Source organism: Ictidomys tridecemlineatus, chromosome X, assembly GCF_052094955.1.
Source record: "Ictidomys tridecemlineatus isolate mIctTri1 chromosome X, mIctTri1.hap1, whole genome shotgun sequence".
In the NCBI taxonomy this organism is placed as follows: domain Eukaryota; kingdom Metazoa; phylum Chordata; class Mammalia; order Rodentia; family Sciuridae; genus Ictidomys; species Ictidomys tridecemlineatus.
In genome coordinates this window covers 2381137-2404328 of record NC_135493.1, presented here as the reverse complement: position 1 = coordinate 2404328, position 23192 = coordinate 2381137, and the positions used below count along the sequence as shown (strand labels likewise).

The window sequence follows — 23192 nt, the reverse complement described above, 5'->3', positions numbered from 1 at the left end:
AGCCATCCTTTGTCCCGGTAGATTCAAAAGGTAACTCCCCTTGCAATTCCCCAGATTCCCATGTCTTGTTGAGGCTATTTCTGGACTTTCTGTCTGTTCCTGTGGGCGCTCTGTATATTCTGCCTCAGTACAGAATTCTGCCTCGGTACCACAGTGGGTGAATTGTGGCAGATTAGGATGTAAACTGGGTTATGGCATGGGCCAGTCAAGCTCTTCATTTCCAGTGCTTCTGTAGCTATACTTGAACTTTTCTGTGGCCTTATATTACTATTTTGATACCTGGGAGTGGGTGGGGGGAGGCATCTGGGGCATTTGTATTGCATTGTTTTACATTTACAAGTGAACATGGTGAGGATTGCATCTCCATGATGTGGGATCAACCTGGCCAGGAATGAGATATTTCTTCCCACTCTTTCAAGTCCATTTTGAGGACTTTTAAAAGTGTTTCATGAGGCCCAGAGCTGTGGCACATGCCTGTAATCCTAGCAGCTTCAGAGGCTGAGGCAGGAGGATTGCAAGTCCAAAGCCAGCCTCAGCAAAAGTGAGGCGCTGAGCAACTCAGTGAAACCCTGTCTCTAAATCAAGTACAAAATAGGGATGAGGATGTGGCTCAGTGGTTGTGTGCCCCTGAGTTCCATCCCTGGTACCCTTCCCGCCAAAAAAAAAAAGTGTTTCATGATCTCTCAAAATATCTTCATTTTATTAGTAATATCTCTTCTGTTGATCTCATAAATGAGATTTGCTTTGCCTTTTTATTGTGTTTTCGAAGTGCTTGTGTATGGTGTCTGTGTGTGTGTGTGTGTGTGTGTGTGTGTGTGTGTGTGTGTGTGTGTGAGGGAGAGAGAGAGAGACTGTGTGTGTGTGTGTGTGTGTGTGTATGTGTGTGTGTGTGTGTGTATGTTGTTGAAGTTTGCATGCTTATTTTATATCCTGGAAAATTTCAAGATCCTTTTAATGTTTCAGTTGGTTCCACACCTGATTTGGAATAGTACTCCAGGTACACCATGGTGTCCTCTACAACTAGAGTTCCTTGTACTTCCCTTCAAATCCTTTCACTATCAATTGCTCTGTCTCACTAATTGCATGGGCTAAGACCTCCAAGACAGTGTTTAAAAAGTCACGCACACGTTGGGCGTTTTTGCCTTCCTCTTTATTAGCAATGCCTATCCACCACACTTTTCAGACAATGTTCAATTTAGGTTTTCGTCTTCAAGTCTTGTGAAACATTTTTCAGCATCTCTGTGGGTAATCTGAATTTCCCCACTTCCATCTACTAATATGACAATTTGAAAGATTCCCTAATACTGAACCCTGTGATCCCAGAATAAACCTTACCTGGCAATGGTGTAGTAGAGTGTCATTGTGATTTTGGATTCGGCTTGATAATATTTTATTTAGGATTGCTGCACTAAAGTTGGCAAATGATGTCGACCGGTCTTTAGTGCTGCTGCCACTATTGGGCTTGGGCAATTTTATTCTGCCCTTGCCTGAGAGAGTCAATGTTTTACTTCATTTTCTAGGCTCCAAGCCAAACTATTCGTGTTGACCCATTTGGCACCAAAGGTTTGGCCAGAATTCCCTGGGAAACAATGCATGCCTTGTGGTCGCCTGTGGGTTATGCCTTCATATTTCTCCTCCTTCTGTGGAAACTGTCTTTTTCAAAACCTTTTTGTCCGTGTTGGAGTCAGTGAGAGCCAAGTGTATTTCCCCAAGACATTATATATTTCATTTGGTTCTGCCAAGTTTTCTGCATAAAGTCACGTAAAGTGGTCGCCTGGATCTTAGAGTTTCTTCTCGCTTGCTTTGTGTTTCTCCTGTGTGCCCTGTGTCTGTTTCAGGTGATAGATTGTGATCAGTCTATCAGCTATAAAAGTATGCTTTACCTTTGAATAAATTTTACCTTTGAATAATTTATGCTTTTCCTTTGAATAAATTAGCGCCTACTCTAGGTCTTTCAGTGATTTACAAAGAGAATCTTGATTTAACGATTTAATCTTGTGTTTTTGGTTATTTTCTCTGTCACCTGCCTGCATTAATGTTATCTCCACCTCAATGGTTAGGTTTCCATCTAGCTTTGTAGGTGGGAATTTCATTTACTTATTTATTTTCATGTTTCCATTTTCACGCATATGAATAGTCGTGCATTTTTCTCCGATCACTGCTTATATACATATATATGTATAGATGAGTGTGTGTGTGTGTGTGTGTATAGATATAGATAGATAGATAGATATAGATAGATAGATAGGTATATCAGGGTTTCTGACAAGGAGGCTCTTTATAATAATTTATCAGTTACTACTATGTGATTTCCTGTCTTGTCTCCACTTTCACACAATACAGCCTCAGTGGAGAGCCTTTATGAGTTCTGGAGTGGGGGCAGGGGGACTTTGGCTTCTTCATGCCACCCAGCACTATTGCACTGTGCTCAGAGAGTGTCCTTTGGATCTGTCTCCTTTCCTGCACTTGCTGATATTTCCTTTGAGACCTGCTCTATGATAAGCTTTGTGACTCTTCCTGGTGTGCTTGGGAAGGTGTATTTGCCAGGATCACGTGATAGATTCCGCACCTTCTCTCATGTGCCATTTTAAGCACTATGCCACAGGTTCTTTTTGGCCATTGAACTTGTTGTGGCAGACTGTGTTTTCTACAGATGGCCGCAGCACCTTGGCCTCTCCCTGTGATGTGACTTTGGTACTTTTTCCATCGAGCAGTGGAGGCCTCCTGTCTTCCTACTGAACTCGGGTGGCCTCTGCCACATGAGGATGTTATGGGCGTGAAGAGACTAGGTCATGGAAATGCCCTGAAATCACTCCTTGCTCCTTGAGGCCACTCAAACTGGGAACCCACCCACCATGCTTGGAGGAAGCCTTGTGGTCTCCTGTGGGTTATGCCTTCATATTTCAAGAAACCCATGGGGAGAATCAGAGAGGCCCTGGCCCTGGCTCATGAGCTTCCAGCCCATAACCCCTCTCCACTTCCAGCCATGGAAGCCAGCTCCCTTGAATATGGATCCTCCAAGCCACAAATGGAGGCAACCCCAGGCAAGGGACATGAGGTGCAACAGGGGTGACGCATCCCTGCCTGGCCCTGAGAAACACAAATGATGGTTTTTGTTTGAAGCCAGCTCTCCCGCAGGGTCTTCCTTGACACCCCCTTAGCCAGAGCTCCTTTCCCCGACAGGAGAGCCTCATGCCAGCTGCCAGCTCTCCCTTTGCTCTCTTACCTGCTCAATCCCCACCTCATCCTCTGCCAATTTCCCTCCTTCCTGGCAGCGCACCTGGTTCTTCTCCTTCCAGTCTGTCTTGTGTGAATGACTTGACTCTCTGACTTCTCCTGCAGCCTCAACTTACCCCGCTCTAGAGAAACTCAGAGCCTCCTTAGAAGGTTCAGAAGGGGCAAGACCACACAGAACTAATTTTCGTGCTTTTACAACGATCCTTAGAAGCCTCAGAGGCATAATTTGCAAACTGGTTCTCCTAGGAAGCCCTCTCTAGCAGCAGAGTCACCCACCACCACTTGTCCTCCTGTATCTGCTCACTGTGCCCTTCGGGACAGTCTTCTCACACCTTCGCGTGCCCTCTGGCCTCTCGCTTCCTTGATGGCCTCATGTAAAATGACCTGATGCTGCATGCCACTCAATCCATGACTCCTGGGAGGCACCTGGAGCAGCTCCCCTTCCACATCCCTCCTGCATGCATCTTGCCCTGGGAGCACAATGTGTTGAGAGCCACAGCCAAAGGGGCCCCAGCAAACTTCCAGCTGCCAGCAAACTTCCAGCTGCCAGCTGATGATTGGCTCACAGCAGCCCCAGCAAACTTCTCGCTGCCAACTGATTGGCTCCTCTGCGGTGATGCTCATTGGGCTGTTTCCCCGCCCTTTCAGACCACGGAGCTGCTCATTGGGGGACTTTTGTGGCTCCGCCCACTCGACCCAGCCACTCGGCCTCAAGAGCAGGAGGAGTGGGGGAGGTGGAGAGGCTTGTGGGCACCCGGTGGTGGCAGTTGGGCTCCGAAGGTTTTCCTGAAGAGCTGTGTGGTGTGGCGTGTGTGTTCTAAAAATAAAGTTCGTTTCTTTTGACAAGTGGCTCCTGAATTGTGCCCAGCCAGACTGTGGCAACAATGTCCAATCCTTGCAGCCTGCAAAGTCCCTTGAGCATCCTACAGTCATTGGCCAGCCTATCAGGTCACCTGCTCCCCAGGACCATTTTCCTTTTCCTGCATCCATGAGCCCCACCCATCTGCTTAGATTTGAGGTCTGCCATTTCTGTCAGTCTGTTCTGGAAGCACACTTCCTGTGCTTTCTGTACATTTGCCGGGCATAATCTTATTTCTGTAAAGATCCAAAATGCTCCTCCTCTTTGCCAGCCTCTTCCTCTGTTAGGGTCTGTAAACAAGTCAAGATGGCACCTGGCATTTTGCAAGGGGGAGTGGTTTGTGAAGTAACGCCAGCGAGCCATTAAGTGTGGAGATTCCTTATTGGTTGACTGCTGTATCTAGTTTATGTTAATTAAGATAAGCTGTATGGAATGTATATATACCCCTCCTGTCCTACAATAAATGGCTCCCACTCCTGCTGTATCAATGTACACAAGTTGCTCGTCACCCCCCCCCCCCGGTTATTTTGCTGCAGCCAGACTGCGGCATCCTCAGTACTCATGGTGGAAATTGCCTACTGTGTCACTGTCTCACCATCTTGATGATTTCTAGCCTCAGGTTGGCATCCAAAGAGTTCCCTGATGTCCCATTTCCAACTGCTGAATTCTTTCTCCCTCCCAAGTGCCTCTTTAAGCCCTTTCCACTATACTCATTCTTGGCACCTCCTCTCACACCACCTGGTCATGCTCGGCATTGGACACCTCCCCATTTCTCTGACCCAATGTTTCAGGCAGAATCCTCCCAAACTCCCAGCATCAAACCTACAAGCCACCTGCATCCGTATCCAGTGTGTTCCTCCATTAGGGAAGGCGCATGTCCTCCCCGTGTGCTCCAGTTTGCATGGCCTCCTTTCTTCCAGGAACCTCATATTTTCCATCATCTCTCTCTCTGTGGTCCTCTATCTTCAGCATCTCTTAGCACCCCATCCCTCCCATCCACCTTTGCACAGAGTCAAATCTCCCCTTCCTTACAAGCCTGGGCCTCACCCTCAACCTGAGCCATCCCACCACCATCCTCCACTTAGGGTCAGTGCTCTAGGAAGAATCATCTATGCCCAGGGCTTCCATTTTCTCACCTCCCACATTGCTCTTTAACACACTGTAAGCTGGTGTGGCTCCCACATCTCTTTCCAAGAGGGCTCTAGGTCTGTTGACCCAAGGGCCTTGGTGGGACTGTATCAAAAGGACATTCTCTGGACCTCATCTCACTTGATTGGCAGCAGCAGTCAGCACTGTTTTCTCTCTCTCTCTCTCTCTCTCTCTCTCTCTCTCTCTCTCTCTCTCTCTCCCCTGCCCCCCTTGCTATTCTATAATTGTTCTGCCCTGTGATTCTCTTCATTCTGGCCACTTCTCAGTACCCTTGCTAGCTCTACCTCCTCCAAGAGGCCTTTACATGATGGGGTTTCCTGGGACTTGATTTTCCTCAGATCGCTTCTAGTTTACACTCTATCTCTGCAGATGCTTTCCTGTATGCCCAAGGCTATAATTAGCATTTATAATAGAGAATCACAAGCACGGTTTGTGGACCAACTTGGATCACGGTCTTGGGATAGATGGCTGTTGAAATTCAGATTCCTTGGTTCTACCCAAAGCCTACCTAGTTTACCCTGTGGCTGGGGACGTGAAATCCGCATTTGAAATCGCTCCTCTGGGTGTTCTCATACCAGGCACCTTGGACCCAGTCACTGACTGGCAGTCCTCAAATGTGAGGCTGACATTAACAAGGGCGGCTCGATATCTCCCTCTGGTGGCTTCTTAACACCATTGTTTTGTTTTGGAGGCTACTGTCCATCCACTTATGGAAACCATTAGGCATGTGGAACCAAGAACAAGGGATGCGAAACCAGAGTCTGTTCTGGGAACAAGCAAGAATACATGGGGGGGGGGGACTGGAGTTATGACTCAGTGGTAGAGTACTCGCCTGGCTCATGGGGGGGGGCACTGCATTTGATCCTCAGTACCACATAAAAATAAATAAATAATATAAAGGTATTGTGTTCATCTACAACTAAAAAATATATTTTAAAGAAAGAGTAAATTGGATCATCCTGTGACTTTGTGGCACCACCACAAGCTGCTCTGTGTCAAAAGGTTGAGGGACAATTAAATTGGCACCCTTCCATTCCCGTCCAGGGTGCCAGAACACAGGGCCACGCCCCTCTATGGATCCTCACACCAAGGTCCTGAAGTCTCACAGGGGTGCCAACATGTGTCATGAATTGCCAAAGTGATGCTTCCAAGGGGCGACTGATCAAGAGCCTTCAGCTTTCCACTAATAGCTCATCGTGGGACACACTAGGGAAACTTATGTTCTACCCCCAACACTTTATTCTCATTCTGGAAATAATGAAGCTTCACAGTAAAATGTTACAAAAATCTATTCTTCAAAGGCAGTGCAATTCGCCGCCCATTGTTCCACAGTTTAGGAGCAGCGTGCCATGTGTTGGGTGAGCAATGACGGACGGGAACAACCCTGTCGTGTCCTGAGCTACCAATGTAGCTGTGTCCTGCTCTGATTGGGTAGAGTTTCCTAATCTGGTCCTCGCTGAAGATTCTCTATGCTTCCCCTTCTATGGGTGTGGCAAACACGTGCAAAGATTCACCTCCCACCACCTTGGCGTGTTACTCCTGAAGAGAGTGTATGGAATAAGAAGGTATGAGGGGATTTCTTCATGGGCCCTAAGAGAGGATGATCTAGGACAATTTATTACAGATGTGCTAAGATTTCAGGACTGGACTCAGTGCCAAGTCTCAGAAGAGCACACTCTACCAAATACCACTCCATGCTCAGCATTGCCTCTTTGCTCCTCTGCTTACCTGGATGCAGGACCAAACACTCGCTCTTTTAGAAGACTGTGGTGTGGACATCTGTGAAAGCTGTTTGACAGCCCAAATGCCTGCCGCATGCTTTGTTTTTCTAGCAGTAGCCTCAGAACTTGAGGGGAGGGTGGGGCTTTGGGGTGACTATCTCAGTAGATGGAGAACTGAGGTTGGCTCCTGAAGCACTAGGAGGAGTTCTCGGCAGCGAAAACGAGGGAAGTCATCATGGTCCAAGCATCTGCGAGGTAGAGGGGTATGGAAGAGGCGCTCAGTCTAAGGAGCTGTCAGGGCAATGCAAACGAAACCTCAGTCAACCCAGGTACCCCCCCACCCCACCCCTGACTCCACCCTTTCTGGATGCTTTTCAGGAAAAGTAAAATAAGAACTGTTGCTGAGACTGGCAGGCTGTGGCCAGCCTCAGGCACTGCCTGTGGGAATTTCAAATGGCACAGTTACAGTGGGAAACAGTTTGGGGGTCCCTCAAGCTATTAAACATAGGATTACCATGACACAGTACTTGCATTCTGTGATGGTGTGGATGTGAGGTGTCTCTTCAAACCTCCCGTGTTCACGCAGAAGGAGGAACAATTGGATGGTGAGAGCTGCAGCCCCAACCGGTCCGTCCGAGTTTGAAAGGACTGTCTGGGTCTCTGTAGACAGGTGGGGTGTGGCTGGAGGAGGGGGTCACCTGGAAGGGTTGTTCTTCCCTGTACCCCTTCCCAATCCTCTCACCCTGCTTCCCGGCCACCACGAGGCCAGCAGCTTTCCTCTGCCACTGCCCTTCCACCCTGGTGTTCTGTATCACCTCTGGCCCAGACCAAGGGAGTCGGTCGACTCAGGACTGAGACCTCTGAAACTGTGAGCCAAAATAAACTTTCTCTCCTATGATTGTTCTCATCGCATCGATTGGTCACAGTGAAAAATGTCGACAAACACTCACTCCTGGTGCATGTCACCCAAGGTGAGAGAGGCACTCAAGGACATACAGGTAACTGAATGTTCACTGGTGCTTCCAAAGGAAGCATCCCAAGTGTCACCTCAGCGTGGCAGGATCGCCAGCAGTGGTCTATCCCACAACACAAGGTTGGGCAGCCTTCGAGAGGAGTGAAGTCTGGATGCACGTTCTAACTTGGATGGACCTGGAAATGATTTCAAAGGAAATGAGCCAGACACCAAAGGTCACATCGTGTCTGAGCCCATTGAAATGTACGGAGAGGCAGGCCCAAAAATTAGTGTTGGAAACCCGAGTTGTCTTAGAAAGCAGGTTCATGGTGGCAGCGGTTTACAGGGAGGTGGGAGTGAGGAGCCCACACTCTGTGGGTGCTGGTTTTCCCTGGGGACCAATGAAAACCTCATGTAGGTGCCGAGATGGGCTGAGTTCACAACACGGTGAACTGACTTCATGCCACTGAAGGACGTCCTTCACGGGCTTAATTTCAGGTTCAGTTGAATTTCACTTGGATAAGCAACTTTTAATTAGAAAAGCACAACAGTTATTAGACTAAGTCTCAAAACCTTGAAGCATTCTGAAAAGGCTTAAGCGACAAATTCCTAAATATTTCCATTGAACCTTCCCACGAAGCCCGTTTATTCTCACTAATAAACATGGCTTAAAAAATAAATCTGCTTTTGAGGGGAAAACACATACTGGAACGTGCAGCATTGTTTCTCGTGCTTGCCAGCCTCGCGCCCACCCGAGTGGAGCTCAGAAGGGCTGGATTTCTCCAGCTGCTTCTTCATTGATCTGAGGGGAAGCACGCACCAGTCCCAGTAGGGCCAGGGACCACTGCCTAGGGCTTGCAAAATCACCCACCACTGGGGAACTGCCGCAGACCTTTTTTCCTCTGTCCTCAACCCTTCCAGAGTAGACACACTTACAGTTCTTTTGGACAAATGGAGACAAGGGATCGGAGATGTTAGGGCACAAGGTGCACACCCCACAGCTGAGAAGTGGCAGAGCTGGGAGGCCAACCCACGTCCTTGTTTGAGAGCGTCTCTCTGAGTTGAAGACATGCATCACGAACGCACCCCGCTCTCTGCCCTCCCTGGGGAAGTAAAGAGGCCCGATGGTAGGTCTTGAGATCTGGCCCCCTTTCCTCCACAGGAGGAGGAACCCTTCATTCAGTCAGTGCACAGGCACAAATGGCAGTCCTCCCGTGGAAGACATATGGAATCCAATGCTTTGTCTTGGTCTATAGAGGCCCACTCCCCACACCCGCCACAGGGCACCCCAGTCTGATCAGTGTGATGCTGGGCAGGGGCTGTCTTTTAATTAGAAAAGCACGGTACAGGGCTGACTGTGGGCGCCACCCTGCCACTCAGTGTTCAGGGATCTCCTGCTGAGGGCTCGGAGGCAGTCACCATGGGGGTCTTCACACCAAGGGAAGGGGCATGCCCTCCCCATCAGAACTGTGTCCTCCTTCCTGAGGACTCCCCACAGCAGGGACGCCTCTAGACAAAATCGGTGGAAGAACCTTATCAGACGGCAGCTCTCTGTCTCTGGTCTCTGGTGTGAATGGCTGACGGGAAGTGGGTGCTGTGTCCGCGGTGCCCTGTGGTGTAGGAAGTATGTGCCCTGCACACCCCAAGCAACTGTGAGGTTCATCCTCACCTCCCTACCATCCCAGGTCACAGGCACGCTGTGCAATCACTCTCGTCACAGCATCCTTTGTGTGCTGAGCACCCCATCAGCATGCTGGGGTCCATGCACACCCAGGGTCCTGTGGTCCCGTCACCACCTAAGTTTCGGCTTCACCTTCCTCTGGGCTGAAGTGCTTTGCTTCACAATGTTTCTCTCTCAAAGGTCATTTTTACAGTGACCAGGTGTCCTCGATCCCCGCTGCACAAATGGACCTGACCTCATGTGGTCTGGCCGGTGTGTCTCAAGGGAGAACAGAACGTCTTTTGCTTCACTCTCCTCCCCCCAAAACCCATTCTGGGAAAACTCCCTGCCCGCCAAGCCCATCCCATGGGGGGTGTAGTCCCGTGTCCAGTGCTTCACTCATTCATTTATCTGCTGGTACCTTCCTCCATTCATTTCCTGGATTGGGTGGGTGTGACCGAATGAGATGGAGATCAACACTCTGCCTCTGAGGGTATATTATTACTTCCTGGTTTCCATAGTAAACTAACGTCAAGGAGAGCATTTTGATGACATTCTGGTTTCTATGACAACCGGGGCAAGCCATTCCTTCCTGGCGGCAGACACACTTCACAAGGATATTTACAGACTGGAGAGATGGGATAACTGTAGAAACCTCAACACTAGTAGGTGTCTGCTATCAACGTGAGTGAGTGCAGGAGTGTGTGTGTGTGTGTGTGTGTGTGTGTGTGTGTGTGTTTTCACACGCGTGTGTTGAGTGTTGGGAGCCTGTGTGTCCTTTAATCGCACATTAAGGGCTCTCATCCCTTCTGTGTGTTAGGGAGGCTGGCGGCTCCTGATGACAGGCGGGCTGGGGAGACTGAGTAAGGTGTCATCATGTCCCTAGATGACACCTGTTGTGTGAGGGCTTTGTCTTCCGAGTCACTGAAAGCGGAGATGCCCTTGTATTTCATGAAGGGCCACCTCCGTTTTACGATTGTCGCGTGTACCCTTTACCGTGTAACTTTGCTCTTCTTACAACTCCTTGTCATAGAAACCTATTTCGTGTAGGGAGGTTGGGAGAGAGACACTTGAGGGCAGCGGGTGATGAGACAAGGCGGCTGGAGAGTGGCACTGGAAGATCACACTGTGTAGCCTAGGTGATAAGTCTGTGCTCACCCTGGGTGCTGACACACACACACACACACACACACACACACACACACACACACAAAGAAGTGTCTTCTCTCAGACACATCACCTCTTGTCACACCACTCACCGCAGTTAGGTGGATTAAGCCTGAAGCAGTAAGTACTACCCGAGCACCTTCGCAAAGGGTCTGAGTTTGTTCGGTGCCCGTGAGGAAGCGCGTGCCGGGGAAGAGGTGTTGTCTGTGGCTACAGAAAAGCCTAGGCTTTACAGGATAGCTGGCTGGGGTCTTTCCCAAGATCTGTGTGTTTGGAAGGAGCAGGATTTAGGTACAGGACAAGGAAGCCTCTCACTTTTACCCAAGGCGCTGCTCCTGATTCTGAATCTGGGACTCTGCCAGCCCTGCTCGAACCTCAGTCAGCCAGTCCTCATCAAGATCTCTCTGTCTCCCTGCATGTCCATCTCCCTATGCCTCTGACTTAGCTGCCCACCAATCATCTTTCCTTCTGTCTATCTGCCCGTCCATCCATCCATCTGCCTGCCTACCTACCTACCTGTCAGTCTCTCTAGAGGGAGAGAAAACTGCTGTTTTCCCAGCTGTGCCAAGTGAGAACAGAAATCCACATGCAAGGGCTGTATGCAAGCCCTCCATAGCAGGTGTTTGGGCAACGGGCCAAAGCACGTGCTGAGAGGAGCACTTAATTAGGTGACCAAACACATGCGTCTTCTCATTGCCTCTCCGAAGGAGGCACTGCTGCTGTGACCCAGAAAAATACGGGTAAGACATGTTTTGATTGCCTGCTCAAGGTCCTCTGTTAAAGTGTATGGTACCTGAGAACATGTAGCCAAATGGGGATGCTGAACAATATTGAAATAGGCTGGGAAGCGCTTAAAGCGTCTTGAATCCTTATAGAAATAAGCCTTTTCTTTTCTTTTTTTTTTTTTTTTAAAGAGAGAGAGAGAGATAATTTTAATATTTATTTTTTAGTTTTCAGCGGACACAACATCTTTGTTTGTATGTGGTGCTGAGGATCGAACCCGGGCCGCACGCATGCCAGGCGAGCGCGCTACCGCTTGAGCCTCAGCCCCAGCCCTAGAAATAAACCTTTTCAGTGGAAAAACATTTGTGGGTCCAGCCCGTGGCCTCATTTGTCAGCAGAAGGCATTGCTTTCCTGGATGATTGAATTCCGGATGCTTCACCTATTGCTTACTTTGTCATTTTAAACATGAGTTTAGATGTTCCCATGTATGTTTCCAATATAAGGAACTAAATGGACCTGAAAATAGTATCTATGCTGGAAGCAGAAACATTTTGGGGGACGGGAATGTGGAGAGGCAGTGAGCACGCATTGTACACGTGTGAACATGCGACCCAGGCATCTTGCATCTCTAACATCAAGGGATCTGAGTGTGCATGTGGCGGTGTGTGCATGTGCCCCAGCGGCTGCATGTTGGGGTGCGGTCCGGCTTCAGCAGGGTGCACAGTCATGCTTGCCGTGTGGGCTGGGCCGGCAGGTCAGTTGAGGAGAGACAGAAGGTCTGGAGTCCCCTGTTATTCCCTGTCCCTCTTATCCTGTGTCCTCAGGTGCTCCAAGGTCTCCTACTCTGAGTTTGCTTAATCAGGGGTCCCCCAACCTGTGCAATCAGACACCCTCACCCAGGAGAGGTTTCGAAGCGGTTACTCCAAAGAAGGTCTAGCTCTTCCTCCTTAGATGTTTCTTGTTACGTCTACCCTAAGTGCTGCTCCCTGATTCCGAATCTGGGACTCTGCCAGCCCTCTTGTACATCAGTCAGTCATCAGTCCTAATCAAGACCTCTCTATCTCCCTCCATATCTACCCAAAGATGCGCACATGTGCCTTTACTTTAGCAACACCTTTTTGCATGAGAAAACATATAATTTTGCTTTTGTGGGGTTTTTGGAAGTGAAAGGTTTTGTGATGTACTTGTGAAAACTGGGTGGCCCTCGAAGAGGCATGATACTCGCCCTCCAGTAGCCTGGACTTATTAAAAGGACTGTCCTTGTGAACCATAAAGACATATGAGAATACAGCAGTATTGGTCCATACTGGTGAAATCTGGAAGGAGAGGAAAGAGGATGTGTATTGAAGAAGAGACAAATAATAAAGCGTGAGGAAAATGGATTCTAGGACCCAGACGTATGTTTGGTCACATTACCTCCAGGATAACAAATAGTACAAAACACCACATAAGTGTTACAGAGAGGTCACATCCGTGGACTACTTCACACACTACATGCAACATGTTTTAAAAGGAGCTGTGTAGAATTTGCCAGAGCATGAAATCTTACAGAGGCACGTGAAGACTCAATCACACACAAGGTGCATGTGGATAAAACTCATCATGACATCAGGCTGGGCCGTAGCTCTGTGGTAGAGCATTTGCCTTGCATGTGTGAGGCACTGGGTTTGATCCTCAGCACCGCATACAAATGAACGAAAACAAAATTCGTCATGACAACGACAGCAATGTTCCCTCAATGTCATCTATTATATCTTTTATTTATTTATTTGTTCTTTTTAGACACACATAACAGTATATTTTGACTTAGACATGTGCAGTATAACTGATTCTAACTAGGATCTCATCCTTGTGGTTGTACGTGATGTGGAGATTCACTGGTCATGTATTCACATATGAACATAGGAATGTATTCTACTGTCTTTCCCATTCCTATCCCCCTCCCTTCTCTTCATTCCCCTTTGTCCAATCCAGTGAACTTTTATTCTCCACCCCCCTCCTCTTGTTGTGTGTGGGCATCCACCTATCAGAGAGAACTTGTGGCCTTTGGTTTTGGGGGACTGGCTTATTTCGCTTAGCATGATAGCCTCCAGACCCATCACTTTACCAGCAAATGCCAAATTTTCTTTCTTCATGATGGCTCAGTGTTGTTCCATGGTGTATATATGCACCACATTTTCTTTATCCATTCATCTGTTGAAGGGCACCTCGGTTGGTTCTATAGCTTAACTATTGTGAATTGACCTCCTAACCTTGCTGTGGCTGTGTCCCCTTAGTGTGCTGATGTGAAGTCCTTCCAGATAACTAGGTCAAATGGTGCTTCCGTTCCAGGTTTTCTAAGGAATCTCCATGATGCTTTCTAGAGTGGTTGCACCAACTTGCAGTCCCACCAGCAATGTATGAGTGAACGTTTTCCCCACATCCTAGCCAACATTTATTGTTACTTGTGTTCTTGATAATCGCCATTCTGACTGGAGTGAGATGGAATCTCAGTGTAGCTTTAATTTGCATTTCTCTAATTGCTAGAGACGTTGATCACTTTTTTTTTCATATATCTGTTGACTTTTTGTATTTCTTCATCTGTGAAGTGCCTGTTCGATTCCTTTGCCCATATATTGATTGGGTTATTGGTTTCTTGGGTGTTAAATTTTTGATTTCTTTATATGTCCTGGAGATTAACGCTCTGAGTGCTCAGTCTGAGGTGCCAATGGCAAAGATTTCCTCTCATTATGTAGGCTCCCTCTTCATTGTTTCCTTTGCTGAGAAGAAGCAATTTCGTTTGGTAATTTCACATTTATTGATTCTTGATTTTACTTCTTGTGCTTCAGGCATCTTGCTACAGAAGTCGGTCCCTAAGCCCACATGATGGAGAGCTGGGCCTACATATTCTTGGAGTAGATGCGAGGTCTCTGGTCTGATGTCTAGGTCCTTGATTCTCTTTGAGTTTTTTTGGCAGGGTGAGATAGGGGTTAAAGTTCATTCATGGGTTTCCAGTTTTCCCAGCACCATTTGTTTGAAGTAATCCATTCGTGGTGAAAAATGTAAATGAGGAATAAAACGCGTTTGTGCAATGGGTAGAACTAGAGGGTTTCCACTGCGTATTTGGGGGTGGAAGAGTAAGAAGAGAAGGATCATGGGAACGATTTCATGGGCTGCCCTACACTTTTCAGTAAGGTTGGAAGTTTCTGTGGTTGAAGTTTGGCATTTACGACAGTGATGCTGGAAAATGGCCCTTCACAAGAAGATGCGTGTCATAATGCTCCTATGATCGGAACTCTGGTTCCACACACCTGTGTGAGAGCGTGTGCCTGAATGTGCAGGTAATATGTTGGAAGCACACAGGTCCTTCCACTAAGAGTGAGTGGCTCGGAAAGTTCTCTCTGATCTGCAGATGGTAACACACATTAAGTTGGGGGGGGGCGGCGGGGAAGAGTAAAAGTACTTTGGATTAGACAAAGGGGGATGAAGGGGAGGGACGGCGTGGGAAGGGAAAGTCAGTAGAAGGAATCAACATAACTTTCCTTTGTTCACGTATGAACACAGGACCAGTGTAGCTCCATATTACATACAAACACAACAGTGGGAAGCCATACTCCATGTATGTACGATATGTCAACGTACATTGTACTGCCATGTATACCCAAACAGAACAAATAATAAATTAAAAAAAACTCGAGTGAGTGGCTGCTGCATGCTAACCCTTGGCAGACCTTCCTATGCATTTCACGTTCTCAGCAAGCCTGGTTAATGTGTTCTAGAGTCAGACAAACCCCATTTTTTGATTCACACACCCTCCAGCACCCAGACTGATAATAGGAAATCTATGTGGCCAAGGCACATGAGGTCCTGAAAGGTGTAGTTCCTCCTCTCCTGCAAGAGAGGCGATCACGTTATACTGAGTGGAAGAAGGTGGATATATTCTGAAATGCAAGAGATGCGAGAAAATAAATGTGACATCTGCATTATGGGTGACATTAGGACATGGCTTCTGCTGCAGAAGTCATGCATTCCAGAGATGGGGAAGGTAGTCACACACAGTCGGCTTATTTCCCTACCTGTTTTTGGGTTTTCCAGATTAGCATCACAGGGCAACAGGTCGTGGCCATCTGCATTTGGGTGCCCTGGAGTCCCTGGAGGAAGAGTGCAGTTTGGAGGCACGGGGCAGAGTGAAGGTTCTGCAGGTGAGGAGTTGCAGCAGCAGATGTGGGACTGGACCTTCGTGACCCTGGGTAAGCCTCTCCCACAGCCCTCTGTTGCGCCTTGCTGTTCGTTCAGACCCTTGTTTTCACGGTAAGAATCACAGATTTGGTATTGGAAGACAGAAGATGTAAACCACGAGACAGCAGTTCAGGCCACAGCTGGAGACCAGTGCCTGAACCAGTGTGCTCTTCCTCACCCCGTTAGGCAGGAAGAATCCGCAGGAGGACCTTCACAAACCCCTGGGTTCCACGTGGAAGCTCTTGAACGTGACATTGCACAAACACCTCCTGCAGGAGGGCAGGGCGGCACAAACCCCTCAGAAAAGAAGAAAATCCGAGGCATTCTCCAGGGGAGAAGCCCCAGGAGCCAAAAAGGCACAGAATGTATACAGTTCGAGAAAGGGTCCCCTGGCATGACACCCACTTCCTCGTGTGCTTGCTCTTTGAGCTGCACAATCCTTACAATTAGGACAAGATGTTGGATTTGCCTTGTTGTGGAGCCCCCCTGACACCTCCAGGGTTTTGTCTGTTTTCCCCCAAGTACTTTCCATTTATAAACCCTTCTGTGAAGGACACGCTCTCTGTGTTTCCTTCTTTCATCCCCCCAACAATCTCATAGAGCAGGGTGCTTCTACTTGCACGAGAGGAATTTTCTCTTTTGACACTTTTCTGCTTTTCCTTTTGTGAACTCCAGGTTGCTCCTGTATCACCCACAAAAACAAGCAGTCAGCCCAGCACCTCAGGGAGACTCGGGCGGGAAGAGAGCCACTCAAGCTGCCAGCCCTTTGCAGTCCCTGAGGACTGCACGCAGCCTTAGGGCAGAACTGCATTAGCGGTGGTTTTGACAGCCAGGCGTCCTGCCCTCCTCCAATCACCTCCTGACCCCCAACTCCAACTGCAATGGACACCCAGTATGTCCTGTGCAGTTGGAAAGGCCGCTTGTGGCCAGCCAAGGCTCTGTCCAGATCTTGGACTTTGCCGAAATATAAGAGGAGAAGGGTGCTTTCTCTCCAAGTCCAGATCCTCTCTGAAGACCAAAAATTGAGAGTGAAGGGCAAAGACGCAAGGGTGCTGAACAAGTTGGAAATCGAAGCCCTGGCCACCTCAGCCCGGGCATGGTCCAGGGCCACTGTGCCATCGGGGGAGAAGAGAAGGTACAGGAGAGCCCTTAGAGTGGCGCTGGAGATTCTGACTGAGAAAGCCCACTTGGATCAAGGAAGAAAACCCGAGGAGCCAGGGACCCCTAAGGTGCCTGCAGAGGTACTCCAAAAGCCAGCCAGCTCGCCACCTCGCAGAAAGTATCAGAGGCGCAAAGGGCACTTCTGGACTAAGAAAAGGGGACAACACCGGGGATCCCTGCGCGTGCGTTCAGAGAAGGGGCACGACCTGCATGGCGAGAATTCCCAGGTGCACACAGCCATCCGCCTGTCTCCAGCTGAAAAGCAAGCAGAGGCATCGCAAGGCACCCACCAGCGTCCAGATTTCCTGCCTCCTAGTGGAGGTGACCGCCAGGAAGAGGGGGCAGAAGAAGCAGGCCCCTTGGCGCGTCCTCCCGCCGTGGGGGAGGATGCCTGTGCCAAAGACCAACAGCCAGCTTGGTCGCCTCCAGCAAGACTCTTTGCAGCCGTGCCCAAAGCTCAGCACCAAGAGGCCGGGGACACCCGCCCAGAGACCCCGGCTACTTCCCAGGAGAGCACTGCCTTCACAGAGAATGCAGAGGGCCCAGGCGAGGGCGCCTTGGAAGGGATGGCAGCATCCTCCACCTGCTCTACCCGGAGCCTGCATCGCTCCCTCGGTTTCGCCCACAGGAAAAGGAAGCTCCAGGCGCCAGACCCCAAGAAAGGACTGCAGGGGCGCCCACGCCGTGTGCGCTCCCAGGCGATGAGGGCCGCCAGGGCCAGCACCATAAGGGCTGGCGATCGACCAGCGCGAGGAGCCGCAGCAGGGCCTTCGGCACGCGAGCCCTGCCCTATCAAAAGAGGGACGATGGTCTGGTTCAAGTTTCAGGATCATCCGTTTTGGCCGGCAGTGGTCAAGAGCGTGTGCAAAACCCAGAAGACGGCCCGGGTGCTGTTGATTGAGGCGAACCTGCGCGGGGAACGCAGCGGCATTCGGGTCCCTCTGCACAGGCTGAAGCACCTGGATTGTGAGGAGAAGGAGAAACTCCTGAAGAGAGCCAGCAAGGCGTACCGGCAGAGTGTGAACTGGTGCTTGTCGCTCATTGCCCACTACCGAGAGCGGGTGGGTCGGGGCTCTTTCGTGGGCTCCTTCCTGGACTACTACGCGGCCGACGCCAGCTACCCCATGCGCAAAGCCATCCAAGACGGGGACCTGGACGTCAGTTTTCCAAAGGTGAATTATGCAGACCTGGAAGATTCCGAGGAGGAGACCTCGGTGGGCGCGGGCGGCAAGAGGACCTGCAAGAAGCTGCTCCCCGACCGCATGAGGGCCGCTCGGGACCGAGCCAACCAGAAGCTGGTGGACTTCATCGTGAAGAAGAAGGGGGCCGACCACCATCTGCTGGACATCGTGAAGGGCAGGAAGCAGTCCCGGTGGCTGACGTCCTTTCTGAGTGAAAGCCGGTACGTGTTCTGCATCGAGACGTACCTGGAGGACGAGGATCAGCTGGATGTCGTCGTCAAGCATCTGCAGGACATCTACGAGCAAACGGACAAGGCCTTGCTCACTCTCATCAGAGGTGACAAAGTGAGATTTCTTCTGGAAGTCCTGCTGCCAGAAGCGATCATTTGTTCAATCGCTGCGCTGGACGGACTCGACTACAAGGGAGCAGAAGAGAAGTACCTGCGAGGGCCACCTGTGCATCCACGGGAGAAGGAACTGTTCGACAAGGACATCTTGAAGGAGATGAGGAAGAGATCCAGGAGAGGCAGAAAGGTGGTCAGGTCTCTTCCCCAGCCCTGCACCTCCGCAGGGGCCTCCTCCTCTCCCCAACCCATCAGGCCGCCCCTCTGTGTGAAAGGAGGCGCCTCACCCCCTCCCTAGGCAGTCCCATATGCTTGGCACCTTTGGAAGAGACCTTTGGAAGGTGCACTCTTCATGGTGGATCCATCTCTCCCCTTGGTGGATGCCACCTTCAGCCACATTTCTTGTCCCCAAACCCCTCACCCGCTATTTCTCACGACACTCCTGCCCTTCCCACTTGATATTTTCATACAAGACACACACCAGCAAAGGCCCGGCCTTCAGCTACCTAGCAACACTAACCTGGGAAACCTCATGCGTGTGCTCACACAAACATCCCCTGGATTTTTCCTGCGTCCAGGGACATGTGGATATACATATGCCTTGGGCTCCTTCTTGACATCATCCCCGAACTTTCCCTGCTACACCTATTTGCTTCTTGAAGTCAAAACCAATGACAGAGATGCTTTCTCCTGTGATATCATCACCTTCTGATACTTCTTCAAAAGCCATTCTGGAAGTCCAGCCGAGCACAGAGTTGCTGGATCACCAGCCCACCATCCTCTGGGCATGGGTGAAATCCTGGCACCCAAGGGCCCTTTTGTCCCGTGGGATCTTGCCCAGGAGCATCGACTTGGTGCATTCATGAAATTCCGCCTCTGGGAGCAGGGAGTGGCCCTTCTTCACAGGCGGAAGAGCAGCGGCTTCCTGAAGCACACAGGCCACAGGCCCCCTCCCATCACTGGCAGTGACTGGATCCTCCTCACATGGCCATCCAGTCCCAGGTTGAGCACTTCACAGGCCAGCCACTCCATGGAGTGGATGGGAGAGGAGCCCATCCACAGAGGATGAGTTACAGGACAGCAAGCATTTGCTCTGGATCCCACAGGCCCTCACACAGAGACATTTGTCTCAAGGTGTACCCCCCGACTTCTTCACGGGCCAGCAGGCTCCCACCGCAGAAACGCAGGCTGGGTCAGTCTTTCCAGGCAGCTGGCACAGTGCCAGTACCGGGACTGCCAAGTTGCAAATGGAAGATAGAAACAGCCTCTGCTCGGCCCTACCTGGCCATCGTCCAAATGTAATTAAACACACACCCTCAAATGATGCGTGCAAAACCCACGGATTCTCCTACGAACTTGAAGCAAAACGTCTTTCTGAGAATACACGTGAGAAAAACCAGTTTACTTTGAAAACTTGATTGAATGAAGCATCGAGGGTTGAGGGGATCCTGAGCGGGTGGGTAGCTGTTGGAGGAAGTCCCTTGTTCTCGTGTGTTAGGCTATGTGTGTTAGGCTATGTTAGGCAGGTGCTTTTCTCGACCTTGCAAGGTAGCTCTCTGGATTCACAATCCAACTGTTGTGTCTTTCCCCTTGGACTCCTGCTCCACCACGCTTGAAATTGCACCATGGCTCGCTCCGGTGGAGCATCCAAGAAAGCGTATAAGCACACTCACCACGAAATAAGATCATGGAAAGTATCGTGGTGGCTGTTGTCATTTTGAAGGCTCATTGTGAGTTCCCTGCTCATTCCAAATAAATATTCACGTTTGTGGTTGACGTTGTGTAACTTTACATGTCGCCTTCCAGACGGTACGGGTGTCAGGCCTGACCTACCTCTCTGACAGAGAGCAGCCTCCTGGGGCCCCCTGAAGCCCTCATGGTCCTGGGAATCATTTTCAACAGACTGTAGGCCTCGGCACTCTGTGCAGACCCCATTCACCCAGACAGTGCCCTCTAGCTTCTCCACGACCCTGTGTCTCTCTCTCTCTCAGCTGGGGCCATGTTAGCATCTGGGTTCTACTCTCTCCCTTACTGCCTCATTCATTCATTCATTCCTTCATTTTTCATCAGGAGAGCAAGTGAGCTGTGGCTTAAGGCTCTGCTCTGAAGATCAACTCCAGGTGCCCTAGAAAGGGACGGGAATCTTGCAACCCAGGTGACAATCGCACTTGTGAGGGAACAAGGATATGACACTTGGTCCTGTTAGTGAGAAATGGTGACCAGCCACATGGGCTGACTCCCTGCATTTGAATCCAGATCCTGCTTCCCCCCCCCCCCGCTATTTTTCAGGTCGGAGGTTTCTGTTGGTTGGGGTGAAGGGAGAGAGGCTGGTCTCTTTTGCATATCATCTACAAGTGGTACCTTTATCCAGGAGAGGCGGCCATGTCTCCCGTGAGCTCCTATCTTCCTCCTCTTTGAGGCAGGGTCCCTGCTGGATCTCCATCGCAGGTGGGTTTGTGTGATGCCATAGCCTCACCTGTCACCTATTGTAAACCCTCTTTCCAGGAGTCCACTTCTCCTCCAGCTGTAAGGCACGCTGCTGACGGCCAGGTCCTGTGCTAATGGATGTTTGGCATTGCTGCAGAGAGATGGCATGTGCTGGTGCACAGGTCTCCACCTCCACTGGGGAGCTGAAGAGGGAGGAGTAGAGCCCTGAGACCTGGAAAGCCGATGAGCACAAGAATTTGGAGCACCGGGAACCCCCAAGCTGTCACCCTAGAATCAGCAATCCCCTAATCATTGTGAACTGGGGAGCACCTTTTTTGTCTCTGTAGGCCACAAAGACCGCCTGTAAGGGAGCCACCTCAAAAGACGTTGCTTGTCTTGGGCAGCATCCATCCTGTTAACTGTCCTTGCTGCAGGACCGATGGCAAGGGCAAACTCAGAGTAGGTAAGATCACAGCCCATCGCAGCAGGGGAGGGAAGTGCAGTTCCTGTGTGGGTGGGAGATGCCTTCTCCTCAGATGAACTGCAGGGCCTGGCTAAAATGTTCTCGTGTGAACTGGGAGAAGGCATGTGGGGGTGGATTTGGGGGATGCTAAACCAAGGCATGGTAAAGAATATCATTCAGTGGAGGGGGGGACTTGTTGGCTCACAAGCACAGAGCTGTGGCAGAGTTTCTGTGACCCAGGGAGGCCTATAGGCTGCTTAGGTGGCACTTCAAGCCTGCAGAACTACAGCCAGCGAAGGAGAAGGGCCACATTTGTTGTTGTTCTTAAATTTCATTGTAATTTCCTGGGAAGAGCCATGACATTCAGTGGAATCCTGCTGGTATTTAGCATCCAGTGCTTTGAATGGGCACCCCGCTAATACTGCAGGCTGCGGGGGGGTCATCTCTGTGATTGTCTCAATTAGACAATCTTCTGGTGGCACGTTTGAGAAGCCCCACAGAGCTTGGCATCCTACTGATGAGAACCCCTTTTCCTGCCACAGCCTGTGCCCTGCAACTTTCTGCCTTGTGACATCCTGAAAATTTCCTCTGTGCTTTCTTCGTTCACTGTCATACAAATCAAGCTCCTTCACCTCCACCTTAGGATAATATATCCTCTGAGCCTTCTCTAGCACCTTCCTTGTGTCACAGAGCCTTGAGGTAACATCAATGCTCTCCTCACTCCTCGCTATTGCTTACAATCATTCTCCATCTGCCCTCCTAAAAATATCTAATTCCTTTGAAGTTATGCTATCAGATCATGTGACTAGGATTACCATATTTTGCAAATAAATGTACTGAAACTCAGTTAAATTTAAATTTCCTTTAGATAATAAGTGTCTTGTATAATAGATCTCATGTATGTGGACATTTAATGGCATGTTCTGTACTTAATCTGGCAGTTCTATGAATGACCAGTATTCCTCCTCATCGAGGCTAGGTTTCTTGACCCATAGCCTCAGGACTGGAACTTGCAAGCCTCCTTCCTCTCTCCTTACCATGTTCTCACATAGTTCAAAGTCAACCATGTAGATGCAAAATATATTCAAAAAGTGTGTGGGAGCTAGGCACAGTGGTGCACACCTGTAACCTCAGCAGCTTCAGAGGCTGAGGCATGAGGATCACTAGTTCAAAGCCAGCCTCAGCAACTTAGCGAGGCCCTAAGCAATGACTATGGATGTGGTTCAGTGGTTAAGAGCCCCTGGGTTCAATCCCCAATACAAAAAACCCCAAAAAAACCAAAAAAAACATGAGAGCTTAAAATGGGACCCAGTTTTCATTCTGCTCTGCATCTAGCTATCTGGATTCACTCTGCAAATTACTACAGGTTAGCATAACTCAATCATTCTTTCATTTTAAAACCATATAAATTGTACACATCTTCCTTCTCCCCACCTTTTACTCAATCCAAAAAGTAAGTAATAATTCCAAGTTGTTGTCCATCTCTTCCACGAGAATGTCGAGACTAGGGTCATTGTGGTTTATATGCCCAGGTGCCATGGCAGCCCAATACCTGCAGACTGTTCATTATTGAGTCTGCCATCTGCAGAAGTCTCTGCATATCCTGCCTCTAATATGACTTAAACTGCCAATGCCCTTTGTGCATGCATGTTCAGGCAACAACCCTCTATCCTCACCTTCTGTCATGCTCTTCTCTTACCTCTGTGTCCCAACACCATTGTTTTTCCTACAGCTTTCTCAGGCACAGACTGATTTCTCTCCCACATCCCTCACACCATGCAGGTGGAATTGGTGTACTTCCTGCCCTCCAAACCCCACCATCTTTGAGCACCTGCCATGGGACTATAGGATGCATGATCCTTTCCCATTGCTCACCTCCCTGTTATCTCCCATTCCTTGTCTTCACCACTACTTCTGCCATGGCTCCTC

General features: G+C 49.6%; 1 protein-coding gene across 2 annotated transcripts; it reads left to right on the top strand.

Annotated features, from left to right (window-relative positions):
• The first annotated feature begins 10157 nt into the window (after window positions 1-10157).
• On the top strand, window positions 10158-21258 carry LOC120890102 (putative PWWP domain-containing DNA repair factor 4). 2 transcript variants are annotated; one of them, XR_013431634.1, is made up of 3 exons: window positions 10158-10243; window positions 15544-15698; window positions 20879-21258. XR_013431634.1 is itself a non-coding variant. In XM_078034084.1 (3 exons), the coding sequence occupies exon 3, from the start codon at window positions 16569-16571 to the stop codon at window positions 18669-18671; it is 2103 nt and encodes a 700-aa protein (XP_077890210.1). In that variant the 5' UTR covers window positions 10158-10243; window positions 15544-15698; window positions 16363-16568; the 3' UTR covers window positions 18672-20149. The 2 variants fall into 2 exon arrangements, 1 of the variants encoding a protein (XP_077890210.1); XM_078034084.1 differs by lacking the exon at window positions 20879-21258 and adding an exon at window positions 16363-20149.
• Window positions 21259-23192: the final 1934 nt, after the last annotated feature.